Source organism: Jaculus jaculus, chromosome 15, assembly GCF_020740685.1.
Source record: "Jaculus jaculus isolate mJacJac1 chromosome 15, mJacJac1.mat.Y.cur, whole genome shotgun sequence".
Lineage (NCBI taxonomy): Eukaryota > Metazoa > Chordata > Mammalia > Rodentia > Dipodidae > Jaculus > Jaculus jaculus.
The window spans coordinates 64,062,322-64,078,339 of record NC_059116.1 but is presented as its reverse complement, the minus strand read 5'-3'; the positions used below and the strand labels follow the sequence as shown (position 1 = coordinate 64,078,339).

Sequence of the window (16,018 nt, the reverse complement as noted above, 5' to 3'; positions counted from 1 at the left end):
TCCTCTCTTTGCAGTTCTTACATTTAAAGAACTCATTCACTTGGTTTTCGATTTTGGCTCTAAGCCTTTCACTAGTGCAACAAATACATGCCTGAGACAGCAGATGACAAAGGCAGCTTTGTGGTTTTGGAATGTTTTGTGGAATTATATTAGGAAAAATTTGATTAACATCTTTGACAACAAAAGCCTTAGTATAAAACTTGACTAGAACTGAGAGATGGCCACTTTATCTGGTACACTATCCTACATACTTCATGCTATAAGCAAACATCCTGTAGTTTACCTCCTCTTCTACACTGCCAACAAGGAGAGAAACATGTCCTCACACACATCCTAAAGCAGAGCAAGCACTTATATGTGCATATGTACCACTATGAATTTTTACTCTCCATTGGAATGTGAGGTATATAAGGGCTAAAGATGACAGAAAACAAAATATATACCTTAACTAAATTTTTAAGTGGGTATGTGAAAAGTTGTTCAATTCATTCTTTGAAATCTATTTCTTTAAAATAGAAACACAGTCATTTCTTACCACTAACTTCCTTAGTTATTACCAGTAACGCGTCACCTCTAGAAACACTCATGTTAGTCAAGTCTGTCTAGTAACTTTCCCTGGCACCTGTCATTTTACTCAGCCAAACTTTTCACCAGTATCTCTCTGACATGCACTGCTCTCTCCTGCCTGTGTTTCCAGAAATACTTTAGTGTCCATTTGCTCATGTGATCTTTCTTTAAATCTTCATGACTAATTTAAGTTTGTTTTACCCCAATATTTATTTGAATCTCATGTGTTACTTTTTACATCATCTTATGGACAAAGGAAAGATGTTAACTCAAAGTCAACACATCACAAAGAACCACAGTAAACTTGAGGCAGAGCGAAGAGAGCTCACATGTATATAATCCCTACATACCACTGGGAAAAGTGCTGTTTCCAACATTATTATTACTCTACCTAAAGAATCCAAGAAACAGCGCTACTGTGAAAAATTGCATCTAAGAAACACTTAGAGACCGGTCAGTAACTAATCCACAGCTATACTGCTAGTAAGTGCCATAAGGAAAGATTCCAAGAATCTACCTTACTCAAAATTTTAAGGAAAAGTAAAATAATTCTCAAGAGTAAAAAAGTTTTAGAAGACAGCAGATAAACATAACTGAAGCCATTCAAGTTCATAAGGACTTCACTCATCTAACAACTTTCGTGCCAACTAATTTGATGTTCCACATAAAGTTGTATTTGAGATACTAGTGAGGTAGATACAAGAGTTAAGGACCACTGCTATCTCAGGACGTAAACAGGAGACAGTAATATAGCCAGCATTTTAATAATATCTATGTGAACTTTCCAAACCACACTTGACAGAACAGATAAACTCAATGTAAGGAAAGAACAGAGATAATGTTCTTTCACTCCCTTTCCCTGGCACAATCAATTACACAGATGTATCATGGAAGAGGTTTCATGTTTATTTGGATGAAAAAAATGAAGAAAATTACTTAAATTTTGACCTCTGATATTTAGTGACAGAGGGAAAAATCACCTTCTGAGGAAGCTCTTTGCAAATCCCCTGCAACTCAGGACCCCAAGAGAAACAAAAAATTTACACAATGGCAGAAACTGATGAGAACCTCAGCAGATGACTTTTATATTTACTTCTCATTTTCATCATTTCACCTTAAAATTATATTTGACTATATTATCAAAATATATGAAGATATAAGATCAAGTTAATAGACTTTTACCTTCTGGATCATAGGTCTGAAAAACTCTCCTGGCTTGTTCAGAAGGAGCCTCAGGGGCAACTAAGGCCATATCCTGGAAAGAGAAAATGCATGCTGTCAACCAGCTGCAGTATCACACTGAAAATATACAGTAGGGGTGGAAGAGGAATGGTGACACCTGGAATTAGAAGACCTATAGGTGTATGACAGATCAGAGAAATCCCAAACTCTCTAGCCCTTGATTCTGTATCTGAAAGATAGAAATGAGACTCAACCACAGAAAATGGAGATAATCTCATGTGATGCTTTACATGAACACTTGAGATACTAAAATACTTCAGCATCCTACAGGTAAGTATTGAAGAATACAGCAAAGCCTGTGATTTACACATTTATATCACTGTAGATGTAATAAACATATACCTAAATATACTCTCTTTCTCAAGGAATCAAACATAAAATACAGAAAAAATACAACTTAAAAATACTTTCCAGGGAATGAAAACTATGATAGAGATTATCCTAATAAGCAAAGGACAATTGATATAGTAATGTATTTGAAAGTTATCACTTTGGAAAGCATGATTTAAACATACCTAACTAAAGATTCAACAAGTCCAAAGTTTTAATTTTCAAAGAAAACATCCTAGTGTTGAATGACCTTTACCTCAAAGAACAAACTATCCTAATGAATTTCATTACACAGCAAGCACTATTATTATTATCAAAATTTCATAGCACAAAAATTGGTGCCATGTTAATTTCTTCACAAAGCTTTATTGCACAATATCTCAGCCACTGCAAAAATCCCACTACTAACCGACATGAATGGAGAATGAGGCTGCTGTTTTTAGCTCTGGTCATAGGTTTGATCTCAGGTTAACTATGTTAACTCAGACAAATGTCAGCAGAGAAGTTTCCAGGCCTCTCTTCTTACCATCGCCAATCATTTAAAGAAGTTGTAGTGCACACTAATAGGCCAGCCAACATTATACACAGAAAGATCCTATCTCAACAAAAAAGTGGGAGTGTAAATGTTAATATTTAAAAAGTACTGTGGGCAAAATTTTGTAAGAAATGTACTCATTAACCTTGTTCCTCATCCACCTTTACCCTGTTCACAGACGATGAATGAAGTGTTAAGAATCAGTAAGAATGATTCTTAGGGGACCATGAAGACATGGTTTCTCAGTACCTTTGTTGCAAATCCAGTTTTTATGAAAAAGGAAAAAAAAACTAAAAATGAAAATCAAAAAAGGTAAATTATGCAAGTTCTTACATATTTTTATGCATTTCAGTGAAAGATGAAATAATCTAGTATTTTGTAAAATTCATTAATATACAATTGTTTATGGTTTGCCATCCTTCAACACAACTTCTCATTATTGCTTTTCCCTGAATTTTCTTTCTTTCTTTCCTTTTTTTTTTTTGGTTTTTCGAGGTAGGGTCTCACTCTGGTCCCCGCTGACCTGGAATTAACTCTGTAGCCTCAGGGTGGCCTTGAAGATGGTGATCCTCCTACCTCTGCCTCCCGAGTGCTGGGATTAAAGGAATGCACCACCACGCCCAGCATTCCTGAATTTTCAATGGTATTTTGCTGACACTTTCTACATTGAGGGCTGTGCCTGTGTCTTCTTTTGGTCTAACTTTTTATGCTATTCTGAATTTGATTCAATTGTAAATTGGATGAGACAGTAGAGAATATTATTAAAGCATTACTTTAACATTCCCAGTAAGTGAAATTTTTGGGAAATTACCACAGTTAAACTGAGGAACTCAAGAAGATTTCACTTTTTAGCCATACAAGAATGGTCACATCAAATTCCTTACATTAGAGACTTCTGAAAAGTATAAAAATATACAAGAAGAAATTGCTGGGTGTGGTGGAGCATGCCTTTAATTCCAGCACTTGGGAGGCAGAGGCAGGAGGGTTGCCGGAGAGTTCAATGCCACCCTGAGACTACATAGTGAATTCTAGGTCGACCGGAGTTAACAAAAACAAAAACAAAAATGGAAGAAGAATTTAATGAGAACCTGATGCCTTGATCCTAAGTCTTAACAAAAAAATTCATGCTAATTTACAAAGTAATTATACTCTAACCAAAACGAAACAACAAAAATACTATATGTCATATCTGTTGCTTTGCTTGGCTAACAGTACTGTAATGAATGGGTCTACTGGGTGAAGTAATGTTCCTAGTATAGTGATTTGTGACTGAGTGATCCATGCACCGAATTTCAGTGGAAATAAATAATTCAACTCATCCCGACTGGCATACCAGCAGTATTATAACAGATGAAGTAGAACAGAGCCTCCATGTACCATTATGTAAAGCAGTATGAAGAGGATCCCTACACAGCCCTACTTGGTCTTCCTTTCTCTCTCTTCCTTCTTCCCTCCAGCCTATTAAATGGTAAAGAAAAAGTCTGCACGTAAGGCCAGAGTCATTAGACAAAGGAGAAAAATATGCTACTGTATTTTATTACTTGAGAAAATTCACCTTCTAAAATGAAGTCCCAATGAACTTACACTAATTCTGTCTCCCCACTACTGAATTTTAATTAGAGATTCCAATGATGTGATTCTTAGTTACTCAGTCAGCAGAGCTGCTTTTAAGTGTGGTCTTGATTTCTAGTTGTACTGTCTAGGACAAAACTTCTATGGGTACAGCATCTGGAACCCTTTTATGGACTGACAGGAGGAAGAGATCTTAAACATGAGTCAGATATTTTAAATACTGCTTTAGTTACCACCAAAAAAGCTTTTGCACTAAAGCTAATTCTCTCCATTAGCCTGATGTAAGGTGCTTTGTCCACATGAGTGTTAGGGCAAACAATTTATTTCAGGTACTTCACCAGTCAACAGTGACCGCTAAACAATATAGTCTCCATGAGTATCTACCTTCATCCATCTTTACTTAATGGGCAAAGCACTACAGAAGAGAACCAGGGGAAACTAAGCTGTAACGGGATAATCTGGTATCACAACAAAGAATCACGTGTCTCCTTTTCATGAAGCTCTCTGCCTTATCAGTATACTTACTGATTGTTGCAACTTTAAAAAACGTGTTAACATTAGCTCTCCTTCTAAACCTGTACTGAAACATAAGGCCTCTATTTTCTAGATATAAGTAGTATGTTACCTAGGTCTTTACAATTGTTGCACAGTATCATCTGTTATCCTGTGTAATCACAGAATGTCTAAGAACTTTACCTAACTTCAGGAATGATCATGTCATATAAAAAAATGAGATATTAGGTTATAGGCATGTTAGTTTTATTAAGTCTCTCCAAACAAGAAGATAAAATGTTCTGATATTTAATAGACCTTTAAGTTATGTTTTTAAACATTTTTTGTTCATTTTTATTTATTTATTTGAGAGTGACAGAGAGAGAGAGAGAGAGAGAGAGAGAGAGAGAGAGGGGCAGGCAGAGAGAGAGAGAGGCAGAGAGAAAGAGAGAGAGAATGGGCACGCCAGGGCCTCCAGCCACTGCAAATGAACTCCAGACGCATGCACCTCCTTGTGCATCTGGCTAACGTGGGTCCTGGGGAATCGAGCCTCAAACTGGGGTCCTTAGGCTTCACAGACAAGCACTTAACCACTAAGGCATCTCTCCAGCCCACCCTTTAAGTTTTAAGTAAAATTCTACCTAAGATCACTTTATAATGTTTCATATAGGCTACTTACTTGCTTATTACACTAATAAAGATGATTGGGAGCTACTACAAAATTGACTTTAAGTCAATTATCAAGTGTTCTCAAAATAAATAGCATCATTTGAAGCTAGTCAGGTAGTTAGGGTTACATTCCAAATAATAGATAAAACTCCTGGCTAACTCCAGCCTCCTGCTGCCTAAGTGTGTTCTGTCAGCAAGGTCATCAGGACAGCAAACAGCCTACTGAGGTTCTTCCTCCATAAAACCACAGACTCTACATGAACAAGGGGAAATGTAGTGGGCAGTGGGAGAAAGTACCTCTGGTGGGTATGAGCCACTCTACTCACCAATGGTATTAGTATTAACAAGTGGCCTATCTCCATGATCATAACTATACAACTCACTTTCACAACTGTTTAGTCTTTTTCAACTGGTTTCTACAGGATTTCTCTTTAATGCTCAAGGTGTCCACTGTGTGATGATGCTCCTGTTCATTCACAATGCAAATAACTCAGACCAAGACATGGACTTCTGAGCAAGATCTCAGTAAGCACATGTTAATCAGTAGGTAGCAAACAGAAGCACACACCCAAGAAAGACAAACAAAAACTAACAGATTGTCAAGTGTTAAATATGTCAACTTTTCTCAAACCTGCAATCAACTACAATGTCCTCCTATCAATTATAGACATATAGTTAGAGGTGAGAACTGATCACTACTGACTAAAGAAAACTCAGGCTTTATCCTAGACAGACACACTTAACACCCTTCTATTCATGATACTTTCTGTCCCTTCCTCCCCCCCCTTCCTTCCTTTCTTTTATTTTTTTGTTTGTTTATTTTCATAGGATCTCATCTAGACTAGGCTGACCAGGAATTCACCATGTAGTCTCAGAGTGGCCTCAAACTCAGGGTGATCTTCCTACCTCTGCCTCCTGAGTGCTGGGATTAAAGGCATGGACCACCAAGCCCACCTGGCTGCTTTATCTTCTTTATACAATGCTTTGTTTTCTACTATAGCAAACAATAAACAAATTCTAAGGGAGGTAGGGACTTTTAGGAAGCAGAATATTACAGACCGGACTTAGAAGTCACAACAGAAAATTGAGATAAAGCACAAAGGCAAAGCTAGGATGGTATTTAGGTTTGTGCAGAGCACAAAAAGGCAAGGATGACTCTGAGTGAAGAACAGGTACAGTATATTTTGAAAGGTTTCTATTCAAAATAATTAAAAATAGAAAATTTTAGTTTTCAGGTAGTATATTAACCATATTAACATAACCTTAAGTTACTAATGGAGATTATCCTAAGAGTGAGTCAAGCAAATAAAAAAAAGCTTCTGATTCTAATTTTTAGTTTTAGTACCAAAATAAGTGAAATAGCTATTTTGGTAGATTTCTCACCAAACTTTTAGATAAGATGGTTTTAATATCTTTTGTTTTGCTTATCCTTATTCTATAAGTCAGATGTGTATTATACAAATTAGGGTTTAACCTATAAAAAACACTTTATTTCTTAAATCTATTCCTTTTCTATAGTACACATCATGAAATTTAAAAATATGAATACTAACATTACTTAAGATAAATGACAGGAACTATAAAATATAGGAGAAAACTATTACAAAATACTTGTAAATAAAACATTCTTCTCTTCTTGTGAACTTTATCCAATAAATAGATACATAAAGCAAATTTTGTTTATAACCATCAAAGATATACAATACTTAAGCAGAACTGGCCAAGTAACCTGCTCTGCAGAGATAACACAAACACCCGGTATCAAACACCACTGTAAGATCAGTGGCTCATACAGGAATAGGGAAATAGTTTGCTTTTCTTTTACATTAAATTAAGCTTCTTTATATATTTTGTGTTTACACAGCAATGCGTTTTCATTGCTCTTTACCTGTAAGGAAAACTGCTCTGTCCTAGGCAAGGTCAAATGATGCCAAGCACAGAGTCCTTTCATAACCAGAAAAGTAGACAGAAGGGGGACAGAGTAGTAAATCCAGCTTTAAGAGTTTAAGATGGATTATCAAGAATGTAAATACTGATCTTCTGATGACAAAATTAGATGATCTGGGTAGATTTCAGCTACTTTTGTATTATATTGGATAACCAACTTTCATCCACATTGAGATTCAAATGAATTAAAAAGGTCACTTTACATACATAATTCTAGTAATATTCAAAGTATTTTCAAAGGTAAAGTGCTCCTCTTGAAATTATATTGCAAATTAACTCCATAACTGATTCTGTAAGAGGTAACTAAGAGTGGCCAAAATAATTTATTCTTAAAAGCCAAATATATCCGGGTGTGGTGGCACACGCCTTTAATCCCAGCCCTGGGAGGCAGGGGTAAGAGGGTCATAGTGAGTTCAAAGCCACCCTGAGAATACTGAGTGAATTCCAGGTCAGCCTGTGCTAGAGTGAAAGCCTACCTCGAAAAAAAAAAAAGCCAAATATAAAACTGACAGAAGTGAAAATGGTTAGAGAAGAGAAATATATGAGAGGGCAAATGCCCAAACAATCTAGGAATGCTCTAGCCCTTAAAGAATTCAACTACGTATCATAAAAAAAAAGTGACTCTTGACTACTGCACTAGTTATTTTGAGAGAAATTAGCCAACTCAAAGTGTGATATAGTTACTTCCTCAGAGAAAATATTTAGTATATTATAAACACGTTATATGACCTTATTTTTTTAAGAACTAGTTTTATCTTTTGATAAAAAGGGAAATAATTCAAAAGGTTAAATTTGGGTTCAAAACTCTTTAGGGATTTACTTTTCAAACATTCATTTCACTTGTGTAGTGGTAGGTTTGCAAGTTCCTAATACCATCAAAAGTGCCCAGGTAGGATTTCTTCACAGGGCATGTTCCTTCTCAATATGCATATCTAAAGGTTTTGTTCTGCCAAAGCTCAGATAACCTGCATGGAAAACTCCATCCTACTTAAGAGGAATCAAGTTTCTTCTCTGAAGAGGTCCATTTATGTACTGCATTTCACCTTGCCCACATCATAATGAGAAGTTCTCTGGGAAGTTCGCCGCTTGACTACTCTGCAGTTCCCACAAGGCTCCTGCAGTTACATTTCCTGACGTTCCACTGCATGCTGAGAATAAAACTCGAGCCTACACAGGATGGCTTACATGTATTTCTCAGAGGACTCCCCCCTAAAGTACTCTGTCACTGAGAACAGTGAGAACTTTCTTATTTAAAACCGGAGATGTTTAGGTAATTATTTAAAAAAAGCCCACATTTATAACAAATAAGAAAGATAATTCACAAAACATGATAGACAAATTAAAATTTGAAAAAACTTTAGAATTTTCTTCATAAAAATATATGTGATCAGCTTTTATATATGCATAAAATTATTATTCATTTTACTATTTATTTTCAAGTAAACTGACAAAACTTTACTTCCCATCTCATAAAATGTGTTTTATGACTTTTTTCTAATAGGTCAGGAAGAGATGCTAGTAAAACTGAAAAGCTAAGCTCTGGGTCACTGATAATTACTAGGTTCTGTACCCACAATGTAAATCAGGAACTTAAACTTCAGTCTTCTTACAAAATTATAATTAGATTCAAAAAGTAAACTGTTCACCCTCAAAGGCAAAACAACACAAAACACAAAATAAAACAGATACCTGAGGGGTTATTTCTCTGCAGGGAAGCAATTATGTAACCTTTCCTCAAATTAGGAAAGTATATCTTAGTTATAAAGTATATTTTGATGATGCTTATTTATAATACCCTCAAACCTGATTTATTCATTAATAGGAGTTTAATTATCTGAATAAGTAAATACAAAAAATATACTTTTGTTAATAATCTATTTAAAAGCTATCACAATAAATTTACAAAAATGAGGCAAACAGCATCCGTAAAGCTAAATATGTGTAGTTCCAATGACTGCCGCAAAGTTTTAGAGACTGTGTGTGCCTCTAGTCTTCTGTGATGAAGGATGTATGAATGGCATCTGGCTTCAGTAGAAATGTCTTGCCAGGATGAGGATTCTCAAATTGCTTCAATTTACAATATTCAAATTGTTTCTCTACTTCCCTCACCTCAGTTTCTTCAAAACCGTAGTTTTCTTACTATGCAAAACAAAATATTCTATCAAACTAAAAACTATTTTTTAACTCTTAAATAAATACTCCTTCAAATAATTGTAATTTGACTAATTAATAGGTTTCCTACAAATATAAAATAAACTTAAGGGAAATTAGTATTAAGAAACTGAGGCCACATTCTAAATTAGAAGACATAAAAAGTTATATAAATACACCATAATACAGGAAACTTAACTGAATAGCTTTGGGAAAGCTGCATAAGAGCACTTTGGGAGATTAGTATATTCAGATGATGCAGCTGCACTCAGAAAATAAGGTAACCCACACTCTTGTAAAAATAAAATACCAAACCACTTATTTTTCACACTGAGCCAATTATTTGATAATGCTAATAAGCATGGATCATTGGCTTCAACTTTTAAAGGAAGGTTGGTTAAAAATAAGAAGGCTAGAAAAGAAAGAAAATTGTAAGTAAATAGGATTTGCAATTAAACCTGAAGAGGAATTGTGTAAGATGTTTTTTCTAAAAGAGAAAATGCTAGGAAAGTTAGACAGTATATGACTTTTATCATAACTGAGGAGAGAGAACTTTGTTTATATTGTATATAAATATGTTTAGTTGGAAAATTTGCAAATTTACTTGCAAACATTCAAAAATTAAGTTAAATTTATCAAAGACTAAAAGAAATAATGGATGGTTCTTTTAGAATTCCAAAGCAGAAAAATTTCTAGAACTTTCTATATACTGAAGAATATACAAGCACTATATTATATTTAAACATATCTAAAATTGGGCCCAATAAGTATTATCAGTCTCATTTATCATTCATGTAATTTTCTACATTTGTCTTATTTTATTTTGAAAGGAAGAAATAATTATTTAAAAAATATTTTCATTGATTTATTTGCAAGGAGAGATAATGAATAAATGAGAATGGACATTCTAGTGCCTCTTGCCACTGCAAACTAATTCCAGAAGCATGTGTCACTTTGTGCATCCGACTTTGCATGGGTATTGGGAAATGCGACCTGGGTCAGCTGTCTTAGCAAGCATATTCCTTTAACTGCTGAGCCATCTCCCTAAACTGGGAAAAAAGATCTGCATGTGTAAGTCTAGCATGTAAAATACTCAAATGGAATGTTTCTAAAATACATTGCAAAGAGTCCCTACACTTCTAATGCGTCAGAGGAAAAGCTGTGCCAAAGTTTTACTCACTCAACTACTGTGTCTGCGCCTGAGGGATGGGCCAGACCAAACCCTAGATTATGTGATTACGAAGTAAGTTTCAAAAGAATCAGTATAAAACTCAAGATTTCTACATGAGATTAGTTTGAGACAAAAGATTTTTAATATTTATAATTAATCTAAAATTTTACTCTAAAATTTCCTATAATCACCTTATGCATATGTGCAGTTTGCTATTGTTGACTAAACTTCAAGGATGTGAAAAAATGAAGCCTTTTTTATATTTTAGTATGACTTGGCTTGAAATATTTTATGCATTTATTTGTCACAGAAAGAGAGAGAATGACTATCATGGGTGCACTAGGGCCTCCTGCTCCTGCATACAAAGCTCAAGATGCACGCACCACTTTGTATGCTGACTTTACGTGGGTGCTAGGGGATGGGCCCACATCAGCAGGCTTTGCAAGCAAGCGCCTTTAAAGACTTCACCACCTCTCCAACCCTACACTTACATCTCGTCAGACCTATATCTATGCTTCTTCCACGAACTCCTTATCTCTAATGAAACCTTCCACCATGGCTGAGGTCTATGAAAAGATGAATGAGAGAGAGCCCCTGTTCTAGCAAGGCTTACTCCAGGGCCACAGGACGTACAAAAAAAAGAGTTGGAATTTCAAACTGTGTGTGCCAATTTCACAACTGATCAAGTCTTGTTGGGAGCAATAGAAAATATGCAGAACAGGTACATTAAGAACTAAACAAGCCACTAAAAAGAGGGCATAACTTATTCTGAAAACTCTGTCAGTACTCACTTTTTCAACTATGATTGAAAACAAGAGTCTATTCCTTACACTAACTTCCTATGAAATGCACCCTAGTATTTTGGAAGTACTTGGATTGAACCAGGGACCGAGCATGCTATATAAGTACATGTGTCTTAACATTGTGACAACAAATCATTCGTTAAATATTCACCACAAAATTTAATCAAAGTACTGTCATTTATTATCCATTTCATTTAAAACTTAGTGTTAAAGCTGGGCATATGCCTGTTATCTTAGCATGTGGGAGGCTTAGGCAGAAGGATTGCAAGTTTTAGGCAGGTCAGGGCTATATAAGACCCTATCTCAAAAACAAACAAACAAAAAACCCACCACTCTCAAAACCTACTTATGTAGTTCCATATAGTTTATTAGTTTTCCTAATGTGAAGAACAGAATTTGAGATAAACAAAGTAATTGTTCTGAAAATAGATTTTATATATAAATTAAAACTGATTTTCTCAGGGCTAGAGAGATGGCTTAATGGTTAAGGAACTTGCCTGTGAAGCCTAAAAACTCAGGTTCAATTCCTTAGAACCCACGAAAGCCAGATGCACATGGTAGCACATGCATCCAGAGTTCATTTGCAATGGCTAGAGGCCCTGTCATGTCCATTCTCTCTCTCTCTCGTAATAAAACAGATAAAAGTATTTTAAAAACTGATTTTCTTTAGAAATATATTAGACGTTGGTCTGTTTTGTAGTTCACATTCTGTTTTTAACTTTTTTCTCCCCTCTTTGAGAGCAAAATAAACAGCAAGCGTTCAGACTAAAACTGGCACTAAGTAAAGCCCGTTGGTTTAAGGAGCTGCATGCTATAGCATGCTCTGTTCAACAAAGTAACACGCATCTTGTTTGAAATCTACTAGCTGGACTTTTGCCAGCATAATGAAAGCAAGAAGATAGTAAGCAAGAAACTGCATGTACAAAACTACACACAACCAATTCATTGCAATTTAAAACTTTCTTGTAGGAACAAACTGAAAAATGCATGCTAAGGTATCTCATGGAATAATCAGAAGTACATTTATATTTCCCCTTTAGTTCAACATCAATTCAGGCTCATTATATTAAGAGATGACTGAAGTTTATAGAATAATGAACATGACATGATAATAACAGCAAAGATCTACTGAGAATTTAAATCGTCCTAGCCACTGCTAAATACTTTGCAATGCAGAAAATAATTCTAAAACTGAAGTACGATTACTAAACCTTATTTTAGGCCACAAGAGGTATAGGAAGTGGCAAGGCTAGGATTTAAATGAAGGCTGTCTGATGCCATAACTCTTACCACTTAACTGTAGAGAAACATTATGTATAGTTAACAGTTAAGATTTAGAAATAGTTTTACATAAAAATTCTGAAATAAGCCGGGTGTGGTGGCTCATGTCTTTAATCCCAGCACTTAGAAGGCAGAGGTAGGAGGATCGACATAAGTATGAGGCCACCCTGAGACTACATAGTGAATTCCAGGCCAGTGTGGGCTAGTGCAGTACCCTACCTCAAAATTAAAAAAAAAAAAAAAAAAAATCTAAAGTAAGCAGATTTAAATGCACGTAATTTTAATATAACCAAGTATATCAAAACTAGGAGAAATATTCTATCCTAAAAGTATATTTAACTTTAACATAGTAGAAATATTAAGAGATTTTAAAAATGAACTTTTCAATTATTAAAATTAAAATGTTCTTAGGAATTTATTTATTTGAGACAGAGAGAGGGAGAGAGAGACAGAAAAAGAGAGAGAATGCCAGTGCCTTTAGCCACTGCAAATGAACTCCAGACCATGAACCACCATGTGCTTACGTGGGACCTGGAAAATCAAACCTGGGTCCTTAGGCTTTGCAGGCATACGCCTTAACAGTTAAGCCATCTCTCCAGCCCAAAATTAAAATTTTTGATGCCACATAAAAGAACCTTTTATCCTCCCAACAAAAAAGCAAGCTAAAACCAGGTGTGGTAGCTCATGCCTTTAATCCCAGCACTTAGGAGGCAGAGGTAGGAGGATTGCTGTGAGTTCAAGGCCACCCTGAGGCTACATAGTGAATTCCAGGTCAGCCTGAACTACAGTGAGACTCTACCTCGAAAAACCAATAACAAAAAAAAGAAAACAAAAAAAAAGGAATAAAAACTAAAACTTAAATTAACTATTTCTTGCATATCACAAATGATTTTGGTGGGGGTGGGGAGGCGTCAGAAGCCAAAGCCCTAAGGTCAGAAAAGACCAATATACTAGAATCCAACATCAGAGTAATGGAACAATGTTCTCTAGTCTGAACTGCTAATGTTGTTTTAACAACCCATATCTTAGTAGGACTAGACTATCACTTGCATAAATACAAAGGTTAAGCATGGACTTATAGTGTTTGTTTGCCTAATGTTATACTAGAAAAAAATCCTATACAAGCATACCTTGGCAAAAAATACGGTGAGGTGAGTTTCACTGCCAACAATCCAAATAGGGAATTTTGGAGATTTCAAATAAGAACCAACCTAGAACAAATTTAGCAAAATAAAACAGATGCATGAAAAATTAATACTGCGTGTTTAAAATATTTGAAACATCACTAAAGTGCCCAATTCAGATTTAATATAACCATGTGTCATGACAGAGGGTCTTGCCCAGGGAGGTTATATGCTGAATGCATGAGAAATATTTCTAATCTATATTTCAGCTTTACATGAGAATATAACATTATTTATGTAGATCACAGCAAGAAATAACTAGTTTAGCCCTAGGAATAATTCTCAGATTTTGCTACAGTTCCCAGATAATAACTTCTGGAAATTCAACTTGGCATCCCCAACCCAAAAGCATTATGTTTATGCTTATGTTATATGGAAAATAATTAAAAATTAGCAAGTGAGATGAATAAAAATGACAAGACATCCTTTTCCTTTAAACAGTCTAGGATAATATAATAATCTTTCTTTCAAAAAAAGGTAGAACATGAAAGCCACTTAAAAAAAAATTTAGAAACCTGCTATTGAACTTTTCATGACAAGATAAATTCAAGGTTTTAAAATATGAATAATCTCTTCGAAAAGAAAGTTGAATTTTAAACAAAATAATTTACAAAATTCATCATTTTCCCACCAATCTCATACTTTTAGGAAAACAGAAACCTTAACTTAAAAATAACTCAAGACACTAATCAAGTTGGTTGAATTTTCTTTTTCACGAAGATTCCCTACAATGGGAATTCCCAAGTGTCTACCTAATAGCAGTCAGGGCAGCTACACCACCACAACGGCCCTGCAAAATCTAGTCTTACCGCCAGAAGGAAGTAGAAAAGATATCAGAATGTCCTATGATAGGAGGGATGGGTTAGGAGTGCTAACAAGGTAATATGGAGCGAGTGGAGTTTGAAAGATCACTCAAGAACAGTAGAGAATGCAAAGAGAATAAAAAGAGACAATGCTCTCTCTGATCAGCATTAGCAGGGCACTGGATCCTAGTGTAAGGAGCTCAAGTCTTAACTTATGCATAAGGAACCTGAAAATGCACAGAGGCAGTGCCTGCTCTGAATAGGAGCTGTGATGCCTCCTGCAGGGGATAACAGATCCTGCTTCATTTCTCTTGGAAAATCTGTGTGTGTGTGTGTGTGTGTGTGTGTGTGTGTGTGTATTTAAAGTCAAGTAGTAGGAAAAAAGATTTTATATAGTTGGAATGAAAGGTAAATGAATGCTGAACTCATGAAGTATTTTACAATAAAATAACAGAGTACACAAATACTGTCGATACTTTTGAAAACCAGTTTGTCAAGTGATCAAAAGTGAAATGTAAGCCAGATGTACTAGGTGGTACACACGTCTGGAGTTCTTTTTCAATGGCTGGAGGTCCTAGCATATCCATTCTCTCTCTATTCTCCTCCTCTCTTTCTCAAATAAATAACAAACATTTTTAAAAAGTTAAGTAAAGAATGATCATGTACCAAGCAGGTTTACTCCTTAGTATACAAGATAGAAGTAAAAACATGTTTATAAAATGTATACATAAATGTTTACTGTAGTATTAGTCATCATAGCTGATAGTAAAAAAAAAAAAAAAAATCATCTTTAGCCATCAGGGACATACAAGCTGAAATTACTTTGAGACTATCTCACTGTGGCCAGAACAGCAAGCGTCAAGAAGTAAAATGACACGAAGTTCTGGCAGACGTGCTGCCGAAGAGGGTTCCTGACTCGCCACTGGGGGAAGTGTAAACTGGTGCAGCAATTATGGAAGTCAGTGGGGAGGGTTTTCAAAAAGGTAAAACTTGAGCCACCTTATGACCCAATTATACTACTCGCAGGCATATATCCTAATGATTTAACACTTTACCATACATATCATTTCTCAGCCATGTTTACTGCTGCTCTATTCACAAAAGCTACAAAATGGTATCAGCCTAGATGCCCATCAACTGATGAATAGATAATGAGTGTGTTACATATATATATAAAATGTAGTTTTATTCAGCTGTAAAGAAAAATAAACTTATGAATGAAATTTGAAGGAAAATGTATAGATCTGGAAAAGAATATACCAAATTAGGTA

The 16,018-nt window shown here is 35.3% G+C and overlaps 1 protein-coding gene across 4 annotated transcripts in view; it reads right to left on the bottom strand.

Annotated features, from left to right (window-relative positions):
- Mindy3 (MINDY lysine 48 deubiquitinase 3) overlaps window positions 1-16,018 on the bottom strand; it is a 72,117-nt gene that overhangs the window by 15,939 nt on the left and 40,160 nt on the right. For all 4 annotated transcript variants that reach the window (XM_004662360.2, XM_045135245.1, XM_045135244.1 and 1 more), the window contains exons 10-11: window positions 13,891-13,971; window positions 1,750-1,822 (exon numbers count right to left, since the gene is read on the bottom strand). In XM_004662360.2, the coding sequence (XP_004662417.1) occupies window positions 1,750-1,822; window positions 13,891-13,971 (154 nt within the window). The remainder of the gene's footprint in view (window positions 1-1,749; window positions 1,823-13,890; window positions 13,972-16,018) is intronic.